At 36.3% G+C, this 15,521-nt stretch overlaps 1 protein-coding gene across 6 annotated transcripts in view; it reads left to right on the plus strand.

Annotated features, from left to right (window-relative positions):
• UTRN (utrophin) overlaps positions 1 to 15,521 on the plus strand; it is a 368,491-nt gene that overhangs the window by 145,188 nt on the left and 207,782 nt on the right. For all 6 annotated transcript variants that reach the window (XM_051811059.1, XM_051811060.1, XM_051811062.1 and 3 more), the window contains 7 exons: positions 578 to 713; positions 2,819 to 2,968; positions 4,222 to 4,306; positions 5,864 to 6,069; positions 7,215 to 7,332; positions 10,720 to 10,925; positions 12,334 to 12,488. In XM_051811059.1, coding sequence (XP_051667019.1) covers positions 578 to 713; positions 2,819 to 2,968; positions 4,222 to 4,306; positions 5,864 to 6,069; positions 7,215 to 7,332; positions 10,720 to 10,925; positions 12,334 to 12,488 — 1,056 coding nt within the window. The remainder of the gene's footprint in view (positions 1 to 577; positions 714 to 2,818; positions 2,969 to 4,221; positions 4,307 to 5,863; positions 6,070 to 7,214; positions 7,333 to 10,719; positions 10,926 to 12,333; positions 12,489 to 15,521) is intronic.

The raw sequence follows: 15,521 nt of genomic DNA on the forward strand, positions 1-15,521 counted from the left end.
TTCTCTGTCTGAATCTGAACTGTACGTTACCTTGATTTCTATTTTAGCATTGACAGAGATAGACTAATTGAAACAACTTGTATTGTTCTTGAATTTCCACAATTCTATAAAGTAAGATCTTTATGTAATTACATGTTTTTAACATCTCCTGATACTTTTATAATGTAATAAGATCTTTCTTAATTATTTAGTTTGAGATGTTTCATTAAAGCTTTGTGTGATTTATGAAAGTATTAGATATGTCGTTAAAACCTCCAAGGAAAAAATTCAGTGACCCCATAGTGGTTTACAGTGATTAGGCCTGAAGGTGTTGCCATTACTATTACTTATATTTAATGTCTTCTGCAGTCTTTTGGAAGTCTATTTTGTTAATTTGGAACTGAAATTTGTCTGTTTCTAAGGTAGTATTATTAATTTGCAAATATCTTTCATTTTAATGATGATAATGGAATCCTTGAATCCTTTAAAATGCTCCAAGCATTGACAAACACTTGACTGTGACATCAGAAGCGATGTAGGACTGACATGCTGTATTCACTATGGAAATGCATGTGGGCTTTTTGTTTTGCTTTTTAAGGCTAAAAGGAGAGAATCAGCAGCTGATAGAGTACAGAAAGAAGCTTGATGAGCTGCGTTGCTGGTTGGAAAATGCAGAAAATGCTCTGGACACAAGATTTACATTCGACCATGGAGAAAACTTGCAAGAATTGAAGGCAAGATTGATTAATGCGTATATGTGTATACACCTGTATGTCTTATGCAAAGCATCAGGACATGGCTTTTGGGGAGGGGAATTTTCACATTGTAAATAGCCAAAGAAATATTATGGTTCTGTGAGACAGTTTTATGAGATTACTTACACACGCAAGATACCTCTCGAAATGAAGTTGGGTTAAGTTGGTAACTGTGTTATCTAGCCAGAAGATGGTGTCTGTGTATGAGAAAGTGAGAAGTAGATATGCTACTGATAAAATTTAGCAAGTAGAGTTTCATTGGAGATGATGTCTCCATCTCAACTTTATAATTGTTAAAACTTGGAGCAAAAAGCTGATAACTTTAAATGGTAAGTAAGCACCATTGTCCCATTTACTGAGTAGTTTTAATGCTTTTTTGCATGTATAAGATCTTATTTAACTGCTTTTTAAACTGTAAGGGTTTTGGCCTTTTCAAATAAGTTGTGTGTGTATGTATGTATTTTTCCTGTTTATTTTCTGTCTGGCTTTGACAGCAAAACATCTTTGGTTTGTAGGATGTGTAAAGAGAAAGTTTCTGATATTCTAGAAGAATGGGAGGAGTATCCATCCAACTAACCTGCTTGCTCATTTCTTAAAAATCAGTAATTTATCAAAAGGCAACAAAACAACCAACACAAAACCCAAGCAACCTCAATTAGGCCAAATCTAGGTGGGAAGGCTTGACAAGTGTGTTGAACGATGTAAAGTAGTTGCAGTTGTTTGCCTAAACAAATTGACTGATGTCAGTTGAGTGTTTGCCATCTGACTATCATCAAAGTGTATTTTTTCTTGCCTTCTATCTTAATATAAATGCCTGAAGTGAAGGGTAGAACTGGAATAAAGGAGGAAAGAGCAGAGTTTGCTAGGGAAACACTGGTAGAGCACGTTATTAAGTACCAATTTGGCCCTGTGTAAGCAAGAATGTTTTCAATTTTGATTATATATCTGAATTAAAAGTTTAAGTTTGCAGTAGAACAGGTGCTGAGCAAGGTTGGTGGTCTTATTTCGTCTAGTCAAATACAGAACAATAAGAAGGGATATGATGATGAGAATAACGAAATGTAGGGAAGATGAGCTATTATTAAAGGATGATATTAGGGAAGTGGGAATAACTGATATTAACTGATCAGTCAGGAATAAATACTGTTTGGGAATGAGAAGATTTCTAAGTAGAGCTTCTGAAACAGCATCCAACTGAAAAGGTTGTAACGTATTTTAAGAAAATAATCCTCTTAAGGTAGACCCTTGAAAATTTAGGGAGGACACTGCTTTGTATAGCACTTATTGTGGAGGAGTGCTCTTTTCAGTGATTTCCCATCCAGGCCTGTGTTCCTGTCACTTTGCTATGCCCACCTCCATAGTAATTGTGTAACAAGTTACTTCAAATATTGGGGTGTAAAAATATGATCTGTACTTGGTATTGTAATTTTTTTATTCTAGCGTTTCAAAAACAAAATTTGATACCTATTCCACAGTGCTTCTGGTCTGTGGGCAAATGATAGTACAGTTGATTAAAGTCAGTGGGAATACAGGCATAAGCTTTTTGATTTTTTTGCAGGTTCTGACCTGTACTTCATTTTAAAAGACAAAGAAAGCTGTGGATGGTTGATCAAAATGAACTTTTAAGGTTATGTTTAGTTTTTAAATACCTTTAGAGTACACTTTAAGAGTCAAGTACCTTTTAGTGATCTACCATGTACTTGTATAAAGTGTGTTAGATGTAGCTCTAGGTTTTAATTTTTTTTTTTTTTTAATGAATGCAACCAACAAGTTTGAATGACAGTGTGTTGCCTTTTGGATACAAGTGGTATATCCGGAGTTGATCAAACGGAAGCATCTTGTGAGATGAGAATTACTGTGCTTGATGCGAGGCTGTACGTTGTGAAGGTTTTGTAAGTTTTTTCCAGTAGCAATAAATGTTGGTATTTGAATAGATGTTTTAATAATTTCTAGATTGAGCACAGAAACCAAAATAAAAGCTTTTCTGTTACGTATTTCCAGGCAAATGTCTAAATATTGGAGTTAAAATACACTGAAATATGTATGCATTTTACTTCAGTCTAAAACTCTTCTGTCCCTTTTAGGTCTTAAGTGAAGAGATGGAAGTACAGGGTGACAAACTGGAATGGCTGAACAGAACTGAACCTGATGTACTTTTGGATAAAAATGTTGATCTTCAGGAAAAAGACCAACTTTCTGGTTGCTTGCAGTCCCTCAATGTGAGGTGGAACAAGGTGTGCATTTCTTGAGCACAGGGTACCTGAAGTTGAAAGGAGAGTGGTATATTTGGAATGATTATTTACCTTTTCATGTGTCTGTAGCACGTACATAAAATGACTTGAAAGCCACGCAAACATGAGCAGGAAATATACCCCGAACAGTTTCCATGTGAAAACACTGGTGGGCATTTTTTCATCAGATTGAGTTATTTTAGTTAGCTTAGGGTTTTTTGTTGATTTTTTTTTTTCTTTCATATTGGCTTTCTTTTAAAAGATTAATCAAAAGTATTTATCAACTGGATCAAAAATATTTTGCTGATTTGAGTCAAACAGTAGTGTATTAACTTGAAATTGAGAGTTAGAATAAATCTTTGCTGTATAGGAAAATGGTATGCTTGCAGCAGTTAAGAGGAAAACAAATGAAGCTGTGGTAAAGCTTAGTGAAAAAATCTTATCAAATGTGTCTGGGATTCTTCCTGAGTATAACTACTGTAAATTAGAAACTCCTGTGTTCAATCTCGTTGGCAAGTATGTGACAAAAAACTCACTTTTTTTTTTTTTCAAGATTTTTTTTTGTCAAGAAAATCTTGTCAAGAAACAAGATTTTTTTTCAAGCAGAATATGGAGATCCTAATGAAAAAGAATAGGATTATTTGAGATTATTTTATGGATCGTGGAGATAAGAATTTATTGGGGAAAGGGGCTTTCTGATAGATCAGGGAAAGAAAATGTGTTTTTTTACCAACTCAGCCGTGAAAATGGGGATCCCCCAACTGCTATGTGTATTACATTTCCATCACTGCCTTTTAAAAATATTTAAAAAGCAATTAGCCACATTTGTCTTAACTACAATGCAGTTTAGTTGTAACATTTTTTCCTTTTTAAATTAATTCCCTATTTCTCTACTTTCATGTGACTGACTATAGATCATGCTTTGTATATCTTTTCTTCAAAGTATATTCAAATAATGAGTCATAGTTTTGGTGCTTAGACAGTAAAAAACATGTAAGCAACCTTTCTACAACATTTCATTTATTTGTTTTCAATATTTAGGTATGACACCGGGATGTAGTGAAAAAAACACTTTACTACCTCTTGGCATTTTTTTTTTTTTTTTAAAGAATACCTTCAAATATAATTGAAATATATCTGAGGCATGCCATTCTAACAGGCATGGTGTAGAATAGTTTGGTTTTCAGTAAGAGATTACACTTTTGCTGTTAATGTAGGTTGTGTTACTGGTTTTGTTTCTCTCTGCTGGGCTGTAGGTGTTCAGAGAAGTGCCTGACAGAGTGAGAGAACTGGAGGCATTTGTTGGGCAGTCTCGTCTTGTTACACAGACAAAACCTTCTGGTGAGTGATCAGTCCTTCTACTCTGCTTAATTACATTCAGTTTAATCCTGTTTGCAGTCAAAAATAATCAAAAACCCCCTTCTCTATGAACTTAGACAAATGTAAATAAGACATGTTTGTAGAATTGCGCTCTACTGGGGGCTACCTTCACATTATTATGGGAGAAGGGGAATGTTTGGGTAGGGAAAAAATCACTCTACTGTTAACAATTGGGGAAGTCTTTTGGAGTTCCTGTAAGAGTTTTGAAACAGAGAAATGTTTTAGTAAAGCTTAGGCCTCCTCATAAGGAGCCAGTGTACTAGGTACAGAGTAAAAACCAAAATAGCTGTGCTTGTCACAGCCTGGTTTCCTGTGGATTTGTGGTCATGCCTTTTAGTAATTAAGATCCACTAGGTGCTTTCCATACAACTAATTATTTGTAAAGTATCTCCTGTGTGTAGATACTTTGCAGTCCTATAAATAAAAGCCATTCTGCATCTTTTGGCTCAGTTTGGGACAGAGATGGGTCTTTCTCATCTGCCAGATTCCTGAATCTTTTAGGGAAGGCTCTCTGAATATATATTCTTACATCAGATGCTGGCCATATTTTCAAGTTGTTGAATGCAGTTCAGCAGATACAGATTGTAAACAAGATACCCAGGTATCCGTTTTAGAAAACTAGATAAAAAAGCCCTTTTCTGAAAGATTTTTGCAACTTAAACTTCAGTAAATTGACTCTATTTTGTTTTTAATTCAGCATCACTAAACAAAATTTAAAAGAGGCAAATCAATTTTTGTGTAATCCTTTCAAAGCCTTGATTCAGCTTGTTCTTTTTTCATACAAGGTGTTTGTTAGGTAAAGCTCCTGTGTTTCATTGTTTGAGGGAAGTGTGAAGTACTGATGATCCAGCTTGATGTAACTTAATGTTTCTTGGAACTGGGACACAGCTTCTGGAGTGAATTTTACTGTTCAGCTCATCCCTCACTTCTTTGCAGTGTCAGATTAAAAAGGTAGAAAGGATGTGGCTGAACTTGTCAGGCTGAATAGGCATCTGTCCCTTCTTCAGACAGTTTTGTATTGCCAAATCCATGAAGCACTTATTGCAGAAACTTGACTGACTTTACTTGAGTGAATTCTGAACCGAGAGTGGCGAAGACCTTTCTGCTGCATAACAGAAAAGTGAGGAAGGCAATTTTAGACATTTATCTTGAAAGTATTGGGTTTCTTATGCTTAATAAGGGTCTGTTCCCTTTCGTGTCAAAGAGTATTTAACTCTATTCTGTTAAATTTAATGAAATTTTGTCTTTCCGAGTTTTCATCTTGTTTGTTTTGAATTCATGCTGAATCATTTGGCTGAGTCTTTGGCATGCAATAAAAAAAAAAGAAAAGCCTTAAAGGGGCAAAAGGAACTTCTGATTACCTTGTTTCTGTTTGTTGAAGTACAATTTTTCCTGTGCTTTTCCTATAGATGCTATTGCATATTTATAGGAATTACAAAAAAATCCATGTAATCGCCAGAACTGCATGTGTGGCCATGACTTCTTTTTTTTTAACAGAACCCCTAAACTCTCTTTCAGATATCCAAAAGGTGGTGCTAGCATCTTCTTCATTGGAAATTCCTGTTCAGATGCAGCAGGCTTTGGAACTTTCTGCACCTGCTGATCTGGACAAAACTAGAAGTGAGCTGGCTGACTGGTTGGTATTGATTGACCAGATGCTCAAGTCAAACATAGTCACTGTGGGAAATACTGAAGAAATCAATCGGACTATTGCACGAATGAAAGTATGTGCTGTTGTGAAGGCTAGTAGAAAATTGTCTCACATCTTAATAGTTTTTATATTAAGTAAAGAAATTAAAAGCAATAACGTGTTTAAAAATGGGGAAACCCCCCCCGACTGCAACAAAATGCATAACCTGAAAGTTGCACTTTAAGTGCTGTTATTACACTCTGTTTCCTGTTAATTCTTATGTCCCTATGTGAGATAAGCACTGCTATTTTTTTGTTTAAAACAAAGAAAATGGAGACTACCTCCTGAAAATGACACCTTTTGGAGATTTTATAGTTAACTTGTATTGAAGACTTTGGAGCAGCATCATGATTGCTTGAAGGGTGACCTTTATGATTCACTCTTTATAGGTTTCTAATGAGTTTTGGTGTTAGACTAAACTGATTTCCAGAGACATGCTAAAATGATTAAAAGTTGTAGCATAAATGCTTATGATGTAAATGTTTGTTTCTGTTGATAGCTCACGCTATGCTGAGCCATGACCGAGGGCAGTATTTGTGAGATGTATGCAGCTGTTAAGGTTCATTTTATTTGACTTGATATCAATTAACATGAGTAACTGTAGAGTAGAAGCTGCAGGCTAAACAAGTGCTAAACTGATTTCGTGAATGTCTAACATAATTTGGAATTTGAAAGAATGTGATGTCCAATATCTTTGGAAACACCTTGTTTTAACTGTGTAATATTTGTCATATGGGCTTCTGGCACATACCATAGTGAAATAATTGTGTTTTATACATTATATAGTCTGATTGTTCCTTCCTGTCCTTTTCCTTCTCCATCTTCCCCCCCTCCGCTGCTGCCTCTCATATATATATAAATGAGGAGAGCTTGGAAGGAGGAAAATAAGTTATGGAAGAGTGAAAAACAGACACTAGAAAATATTCTGCAATGACTGTGATAACTGTGTGGTTTGTACAGGTTAACTTCCACCTCTGGATTTTCAGTAACTGCAATTTAGAATATTTTTGCTTTTTAAGGCAGTGCTATAATACTGTAACAATTCAGGGTTTACAATAATGATAAGACCAGGCATATACTTGTGGAGACACATGTGGTTTTTTTTAATTTACAAGGAATACAGGTTAAGTTAACTAAATTCTACTTTTTGGACTTAAATCATATCCTAATTCTCAACAGATAACAAATGCAGATATGGACCATCGTCACCCTCAGCTTGATTCTGTTTTTACATTGGCTCAGAATTTGAAAAATAAAACTTCTAGTGCAGACATGAGGACAGAAATCACAGAAAAAAGTAAGTTTCTTCATATCTTTTTTCTTAAATTCTTGATTTTGATCCTAGCTGAAGTTGCCTTCCTTGGAAAAAAAAAAGAAAACTTAGCAGGTAAGTGGCTTTCACTGTCTAACGAAAATTCCTAGAACGAGAGTTGCCACTTGTTTTCTTGACGGGCCATTTTTTCAAGTTCAAGGGTAGATATTTTTGCTGGGATTTCAAAATATCTTGTAAACAATTTGAGAACTTGACAGCCACAGACCCAGGGATGAGAATTTTATTTATTGAGAAATGGAGCTAATAGTGTATCTTTATTTTTGTTGAGCTTTGAGGCACTGGACATTAAAAAAACATGAATGTGTTGATTTAGGACAATAGCTTTGTGTCCGTACTTTGAAAATTGTTGGCTAAGAGCTAGTAGAGATTTAAGTCACTGACATGTACTTGAAAATTTAATTTCCGATTTAAAGGTCTCCACTCTCTTTGTAATGTATTTTACAGGTACTTAAGGAAAGAAACATAGAACTGTAAAAATTTGAAACTAAGAGACAATCTCTTTTTTGAACTCTTAAGCTTTGAAGGTTGCTAAGATTAGAAAATTCATGCAGCAAGGAATACCACAGGAGTAAGAATGGAAAGATGTATTTCCTTATGTTCTCCTCTGCAATGTAGTTTTCCTTTACTTATGTCTACACGAATTTCTTTAGTGTCTGTAAGACTTGATGGATATGACAGGGTCAGATAGAAAGCCCACAGATGGATGGTTTTTCTGGGGGTCTGATGAGATGGCATCTGCTGTCTGAGGTTGGAAGGACTGTGGACTGGTAGGGGGAGTAAGATTCAAGGAAGCAACTTAGTTTTGTAGTTGCTCAGAACTAGGGGTCAGGTGGAAACTTGAGGAGAGGAGAATAATAACTGTGGGAGTTGGTCAACAAGGGGACATCTGGTCAGTCACAAAACATTCCTGATTCTTTGGAAAAACTGAAGAAGAAATAAAGGAACTGTATGTTTGAAAATTTGTGTTCCCCTGTAGTCATGCCCATCCAAGGTGGGAAAAGAGAAGCTGTATATGCTGCTGTGGATGAAGCTTTCAGTAGATACCTTAGATGTGTACAAAGATTTTCTGTCTGTCATGCAACATGAAAAAAAATGAAGGTTTTGTTGCTGCTGACATTTGTAAATAAGTTTGCTTTTTGAAAAGTTAAGTTCAAGGCTGCTTTAATGCACCTCATTGTTTAAACACTGAGTGGAATATACTGATGTCTGTGGAATATACAAACTTCTGTGAGTCTGCTGTATGTTGTTAGAGGAAGTTTAATTTCTCAAATAGTGAAAAACTGAGAAAAACTTCCTTCTCTGGAACTTCCCTCTCAGTTGCTGCATGGTCTCTGGGAATTGAAAAAACAGTCTCATTGGGAATTCTTTCCAGTCCATCTGCCTTTGAGGTCAGACTGGTGCCCTTGACAACTTTTTCTATGAACTTAACCTGTTGAATGCACTGAATCCTGAGACTACCAAGAATTTAACTTTTTCTGTCCTGTTTTGCTGGAGACTGAAAAAAGGGTAGATACATCAGCAGTGCAGAGAGAAAGGTTAACCTGAACATTAATAAGAAAAAGTATATGAAGAAGTATTCTTTCCATAATAATAATAATAATAATACGTAAACATTAAATATCTGTCTATTTCATCCAAGTTGCTGTTCTGGACAGCTATTTCTCAGGGCTATGTTTTTTTCCTTCCAGCTTTATGAGAAGAGCCTAAGCACTTGAGGCTTTTCTCTGCAGTTCATTAGCCAGCACACGGGGTGATAAGTCTTTTCTCCACTCCTGCTGTTTTTTGCTTTTGCTGTTTTGGTGAAACTACTGATCTCTCCCAGCAGCTGCTGGTTTCTTTTGACCATACTCTTTATCTAATATAGTAACATTTTTAAAAGTAAAAATCATGCTATTATTTGCTGTTGGGTTACTGAAGCTTTCTTTTAAGTTCTTCTTCAGCATGACCTATATCATGCCTGAAAATTAATCCAGAAGCTACCTGTGGGTTTAAATTGATGAATCTATATTGCACAGATTATTAGGTTTATCCACCAGTAATATTTGCTCTGACAAGTGGGCTTTGCTGCCACAGTCTTTGAAAGCTTTGTGAAACTAAACAGAATATTGCTGAATGAATTAAAGTTAAGAGATTTTCTGAAGCAGATCAAGCATAATGGCTTTGTATAATTGCAAAAAGTTAAAAAAATGTAAAATTCACTTAAATGGTTTTAACTTAAGTACAACCTTTGGCATTTTTACTTTATGGAAAGTTGAAGTGACTTGAGTGTCAAGAGCGTTAGTTTTCTCATAAAATTGCATACTTACTGTTAACATAAATACATTGGACGTCTTGCATACTGCCTCCCTCTTGCTGCTCAGCGTACAGAGAAATCCATTTAGGTTTTTTTGGTTTTGCTTTTTTGCATTTACTTTTTTCACACATTCTTTTTTATCAAATTCTTTAGTGATATAATTTGTTCCCTGTAACTGTCATGACAGGTAATAGGGAAACCTGTTTCTGCCTCAATAAACTTTCAAGTAATACACTTTTTTATGATCTGTACGTATTCAGGAAAAGATATGATGCAATGCATTTTTCTCCAAAGACAGATTCACTGCTTTTTGTGATGCACTCTTTTTTGTTCTAGACCCTTATGTTGTCTTTTTAACTCCTTGTTTATTAAAGGCTAAAGTGTGTTTATCCATCATCTAATGTAACTATTTATTGAGAGAGGAATGGGATACTTGAAGGAAATGGGATGTGATCAATAAGTTCTCTGTTCTGCTGTGTCATCTACATAAACCTGTAGAAACCCGTGGTGGAATTAAATTGCCAAAGTAGGTTGTTGCTGGAGTGTTTCTGCCTTAGCCAGAATTGTAGTACACGTGGCACTAGAATGCCTTCAACACACAGTAGTCTGGAATATTTAATCCAAGCTATCCAAGTATTTATTTACTTGTTTATTTGGCCTGGTTTAAATTACAGATGCACAAAGAGGACTTGCTGGTCCTATCACCCTAAAACTGTGCTCCTTGGAGCCCTGCTGCTGTCATATCTCTGCAGTGCAGCTGCAGCATACTTGCTTCCCACATGTGTGTACTTAAAAAGTAAAATAATGTGTTTGAAATGTTCCAGAAATAATAATTTTTACCTGTCTGCTGACCTGCTTAAAAAAGAGGAATCCAAAGACACCTGCATTTTTCATTTGCTTCTGTAAATATGTGAACTACATGGTGAACTAAAATACTGAGTATGAAAACTACTGTATTTGAAAATGAGTTATATTATTGCCTTTTGTCCCAAGAATTGTATGTATGGCTACTTGTTCGTTTGCCTGGTTTTTTTCATGTTCTGTATTGTCCTACACAGTGGAGAAACTGAAGAACCAGTGGGACAGTACCCAGCATGGTGTGGAAAGGCGGCAGCAGCAACTGAAGCATATGCTGGCTGACAGCATGCAGTGGCATGAGCAGAGGCAAGAAATGGAGCACCTCATGGAGCAGTGTGAGATCCGTCTGCGCATGCTCCTGCAGGCCCCGAAAGAGATGCTTGCCAGACAGATTTCAGAGAACAAAGTAAGACCACTTACACGTATCTTTTTCCAGACCAGATTCCTCAGTCTGTGTAATGCTTCTGGATTCAATTGATGAGTGAATGTACAATTTAGTTGTAGCACTGCTTTGGGAATTCTGCCTCTTTTTGAGTATGATATATTCTAAATTGTCTGTATTTTTCAATATATTAGAATATATTAAAGAATCACATGCAGGGAAACAGGTGGCATGTGTGTGTTTGAAAGCTTAGTTGAAATGAGTATAGTGCAGCATCAAATAAATGTTATTATGCAAAAAGCTTGAACCCTAGACCAATTAAAGTTTAATGATACAGCCACAGAATTTACTTCATAGAAATCTGTTAACAGTAGTTTAGTAAATCTGCTATTTAAAGTCATCCTGAATTTTGCTTCTCATGGGTACCATTCAACACTTTTTTTTTTTGGATCCCATACAGTCTTCAATGCTTTTTATATCACAGCAAACATGCTGTGATAAATCCGTAAATCTGGTATCCTTTGTCCTGGTGGCTCTCAGAAAAAGGGCAGGCAAGGGTAGCACAGTATGAGAACTAAAGAAACAAATCAGCAAGGAGAGGCTCTTATTAGTGCAGTATTTAGAACAAAGCTATAATAAAGTTTAAGAAAGCATATGTGTATATGTGTATGTGTAGACACATTCAGGAAGGGGTGCAACTATGTGTGGAAAGAGGAAAAGGGTATTGTGAGAATTCCTTACCAATCCATAACTCTTACAGTAAACAATGAAGTTGAGTGTTTTTCATTTTCTATCTTTATCTGAACAGGGGATTAGGAAAGAACTATTAGGTGTGCTTTGCTTTCCTAAGTGAAAGCAGGCCCATGCCCAAACATGTAGTACAGAGTCCAAAAGATGCAACTGGACATTTACATGCAAATATTTTTTTCAGTTAGAAATAATCTTGGGTTCATCATAATGTCAAGTCAAGGCACATTATAAGTATCCTGCCACAATAACCAAACACATTTAATGTGTTTTCTTAACTTAAAACAAAAAAAAAAAACATAAAAGAAGGAAATCAAATGCTGCACATTTCATTTATGCCACTTTTAGGTGCCACTTATCAAAAATATAAATTTATTCATGCTACACAAAGTATGAAAATGTTTTTATTTCTGTTGCCAGTAAAATATAGAAGATTTTTGTAACCTTTGACAATTCTGGCAAATATAACTTCTCCCCACCTATTTGTGTTTTGATTAGTTCATTATCAGGACACTTAATATCTGTAGATTTTCTCTTTAAGGTTTTTCTTAAAGATGAAAAATATGCCCATTTTGCTTAAAAAAAAAAAGGCAAACCCAAGAGGCTTACAATATGATAAAATGGATAATATGAAAAATACTATGATTTTTATTTTTATCTTTCTCATTCTGGAATATCTTTTTAGCTTTTAGTACAGGATTTGCATAGAGGTGACATCACGGTAGCAGCATTCAATGATCTTTCTAATAAATTACTTCGAGAGTATCGTGATGACGACTCAAGGAAGGTGAAGGAAACCACTGACCAAATGAACGCTTGTTGGGTTAATCTGAACCAAAGGTAATTACAGTGTTTCACTCTGCATAGCAGTTTGTGTCTTAAATTTTCATTCAGTGTATACACGTATATTGCAATTTCTTTTCTGCTCTGCTGCAGCATTTAGTGCTACTGTGCATAATTAGTCAATTACAGTCAAGGTCTTTTGATGGTTGAAATTCCCACAGTTCACCATGGAGGACTTCTGTATGACTTCTCATTTATGTGACTTTTTTTTTTTTTTAAGAGGGAAAAGAAGGTATTTCTCATGTTTAGTTTCAAGTTTGCCTGTGGCTATTATTCTCTGTGTCTTTGAAGAGTTCCTCTCTTGTTCATTATGTATACTCTATGTATACTCTGTGTTGCTGTCCTTTCTTTTAATAAGGCCGTAAGTATTCAGCTTGATCTTCCAATGCATTAATTCATTATGGCTTTTCATCTAATAGACACTTTCCCTGAACGGGGCTGCGCTTTGGGTTCCTGACCGTGGTGCTTCCAGCGCTCTCATCTAGAAAACAGTTGAGCTGTCGGAACTAAAACTTAGTTGAAACTTCTTTCTATTAATCCTCTATTTAAGATGCATCTGCAGATATGTCTTAATGAAAATGAGGTGTTTTCCTATGCATAAATTTTTCATGCAAGGTAATGTAATCTCTGCAGAAATGCTTTTTAGTATTTGATATTGATAGACAATTGACATTGAAAATAGTGCCTGACTCTGCAGATTAAAAGACTATGTGCTTTGTGGTTAGAGGGACAGAGGACAAAACTGGTCCTGTTTATGTGGGAATGGGGAAGATGGTAACCAAAGTCTGTATATGTGTCTGTGTGCTTGTAAAAGGGGCACCTGCTTTTGTAATGGGATGTCAGTTAAAGGAATGAAAATCCTAGGTAGTAAAGCTACTGAAGTTCATGTTACCTCTTGAGGAGTGAGAGGAGTAGAACTTTATAGAATTGTGGAATCATAGAATGGTTTGGGTTGGAAGGGACCTTAAAGTTTATCCAGTTCCAACCCCCCTGCCATGGGCAGAGGCACCTTCCACTAGGCCAGGTTGCTCATAGCCCCATCTAGCCTGGCCTTGAACACTTCCTGAGATGGAGCATCCACTGCTTCTCCTATGCCAGTGCTCCAGCAGTCTCACAGTAAAGAATTTTTTCCTAATATCTAATCTAAACTTGCCCCGTTGAGTTTAGAGCCATTATTCCTTGTCATATCCCTACATGCCCTTGTAAAAAGTCCTGCTCAATCTTTCCTGTTGGCCCCCTTCAGGTTTGTAAGGCTGCTATAAGGTCCTCTGAGAGCTTTCTCTTCTTCAGGCTGAACAACCCCAACTCTCTCAACTTGTCTTCATAGGAGAGGTGCTTAAGACCTCAGATTATCTTTGTGGCTCTCTTCTGGATCTGTTTCAACAGATCCATGTCCTTCTTATGAAGGAACTGGATGCAGTACTCCAGATGGGGTCTCATAAGAATGGATTGGAGGGGCAGAATCACTTTCCTCAACCTACTGGCCACACTCCTTTTGATGCAACCTAGGACACGGTTGGCTTTCTGGGCTGCAGGTGCACATTGCCAGCAAGACACTCCCAAGTCGTTCTCCTCAGGGCTATTCTGAGTAAGTAGGTAATGAAGGAAGCAGAGTAGAATGTCTTTTCACCCTTCTTTTCAGAAAAATGGTGCTTCTGTTATGCTGTGTTTTGGATGTGGCCAGTTGTTTCCTAGTTATTTAGAAGGTGAAGGAAAACAGCTCCTTGTTGGATTAGTATTGACAGTAGACTACAACTCTGTAGTAGTTGCATTCACATTCAGACTTTGCAGTGTTTTGGCTAGAAGGTGACCAGAAAGCAGAGCTCCTGCCTGAAAGCCTCTAATTATTTTTGAATCTACTTAAAGTCTAGAGTAATAAGCTATTGTGTTTTGTGTATAACTGAAGCTCCTCAATTATCACTATGGCTACTGTTTTGCAGTCTGCAGCCTGGGGAAGGTAAATGTCTCCTTTGTTTTTTAACTAGTGCCAGAATGTAAAGGAGAACTCTGAGAGCCAGTGGGTAGCCAGAGTGTGGAGTAGATAACCCTTTCTGAGTAGAATTAAAAGGGGGGAATGTGCAGTGGAAGCATATTTTCAAGAGGATGAAGGTTTTTATACTTGCTTTAAATGCAAGAAATAGAAATAATACTGACAAGGCTTACTTATTGTGGCAGATGTTGGGTCATACAGAAGTTTTATGTGGAGCACACATGGCTTCTATAAGAACATATCTCTATTTATAGCATAATGCTTTAAAAAACCAGTTTGTTCCCATCGTTGAAGGTTGTGGAAGGGGTCCTTAGTAACATCACTTGGGAAAATTGCAGTCCTGAATAGCACAAGAATGTTACCAGGAAGACTGTAACCATGGCATGTAAAGTTGAAGGAGCTTATTTTAAAACTGTTGGCATTAAGAGATTGAAGCTCCCCAGCTTGACATTGTGTAAATTGGATACTTTGCCCAGTGGCTATTTATGTTCTGTTTTTGTACTTTAAGGTGAAACTATAGTCGTTCTGTGTGTTTGTGCTGCCTTAGTAATGGATTATACTTGCTGTTCTGTCTCAGATGTTAGTTTCTGAATTTGTTTTGATCACACGCTTGTATGCATTGCAGATTTTTAGTTTAAATCTGAAAAAAGTAATTGGGTGGAACAGAAACCTGAAACAGAGCCATGAAAACTTAAATAATAGTTACAACTTTCTTTTTCTTGGCCTGTCTTTGCTAATAGAATCTGTTTAGGGTTTTCTCTGCTACCCCTGTGTTAAGTTGTCTGCATTTGAAAATAATTCTTCAGCTTCTTCTCACATTTATTTCTTGCATTCTGAAAGGACCCTCCATCTTTTGAGGTTGCTCCAATTGTATTAGAATGATTTGAAAATCTGAGACATCTTTTTATAGCATGGGGTAGTTGTTAATCTGCAGCACAGAATTCTGTTTTTTATTTTATGTTTGAGACCTTTACTGGAAGGCAGTGAAAGTATTTGTATCTGCTCTGTAAAAGTGTTGCTCGCTACATGTCCTCTTTAAA

Source organism: Manacus candei, unplaced genomic scaffold (assembly GCF_025592945.1).
Source record: "Manacus candei isolate 608988 ecotype Guabito, Panama unplaced genomic scaffold, ASM2559294v1 h1tg000081l, whole genome shotgun sequence".
Lineage (NCBI taxonomy): Eukaryota > Metazoa > Chordata > Aves > Passeriformes > Pipridae > Manacus > Manacus candei.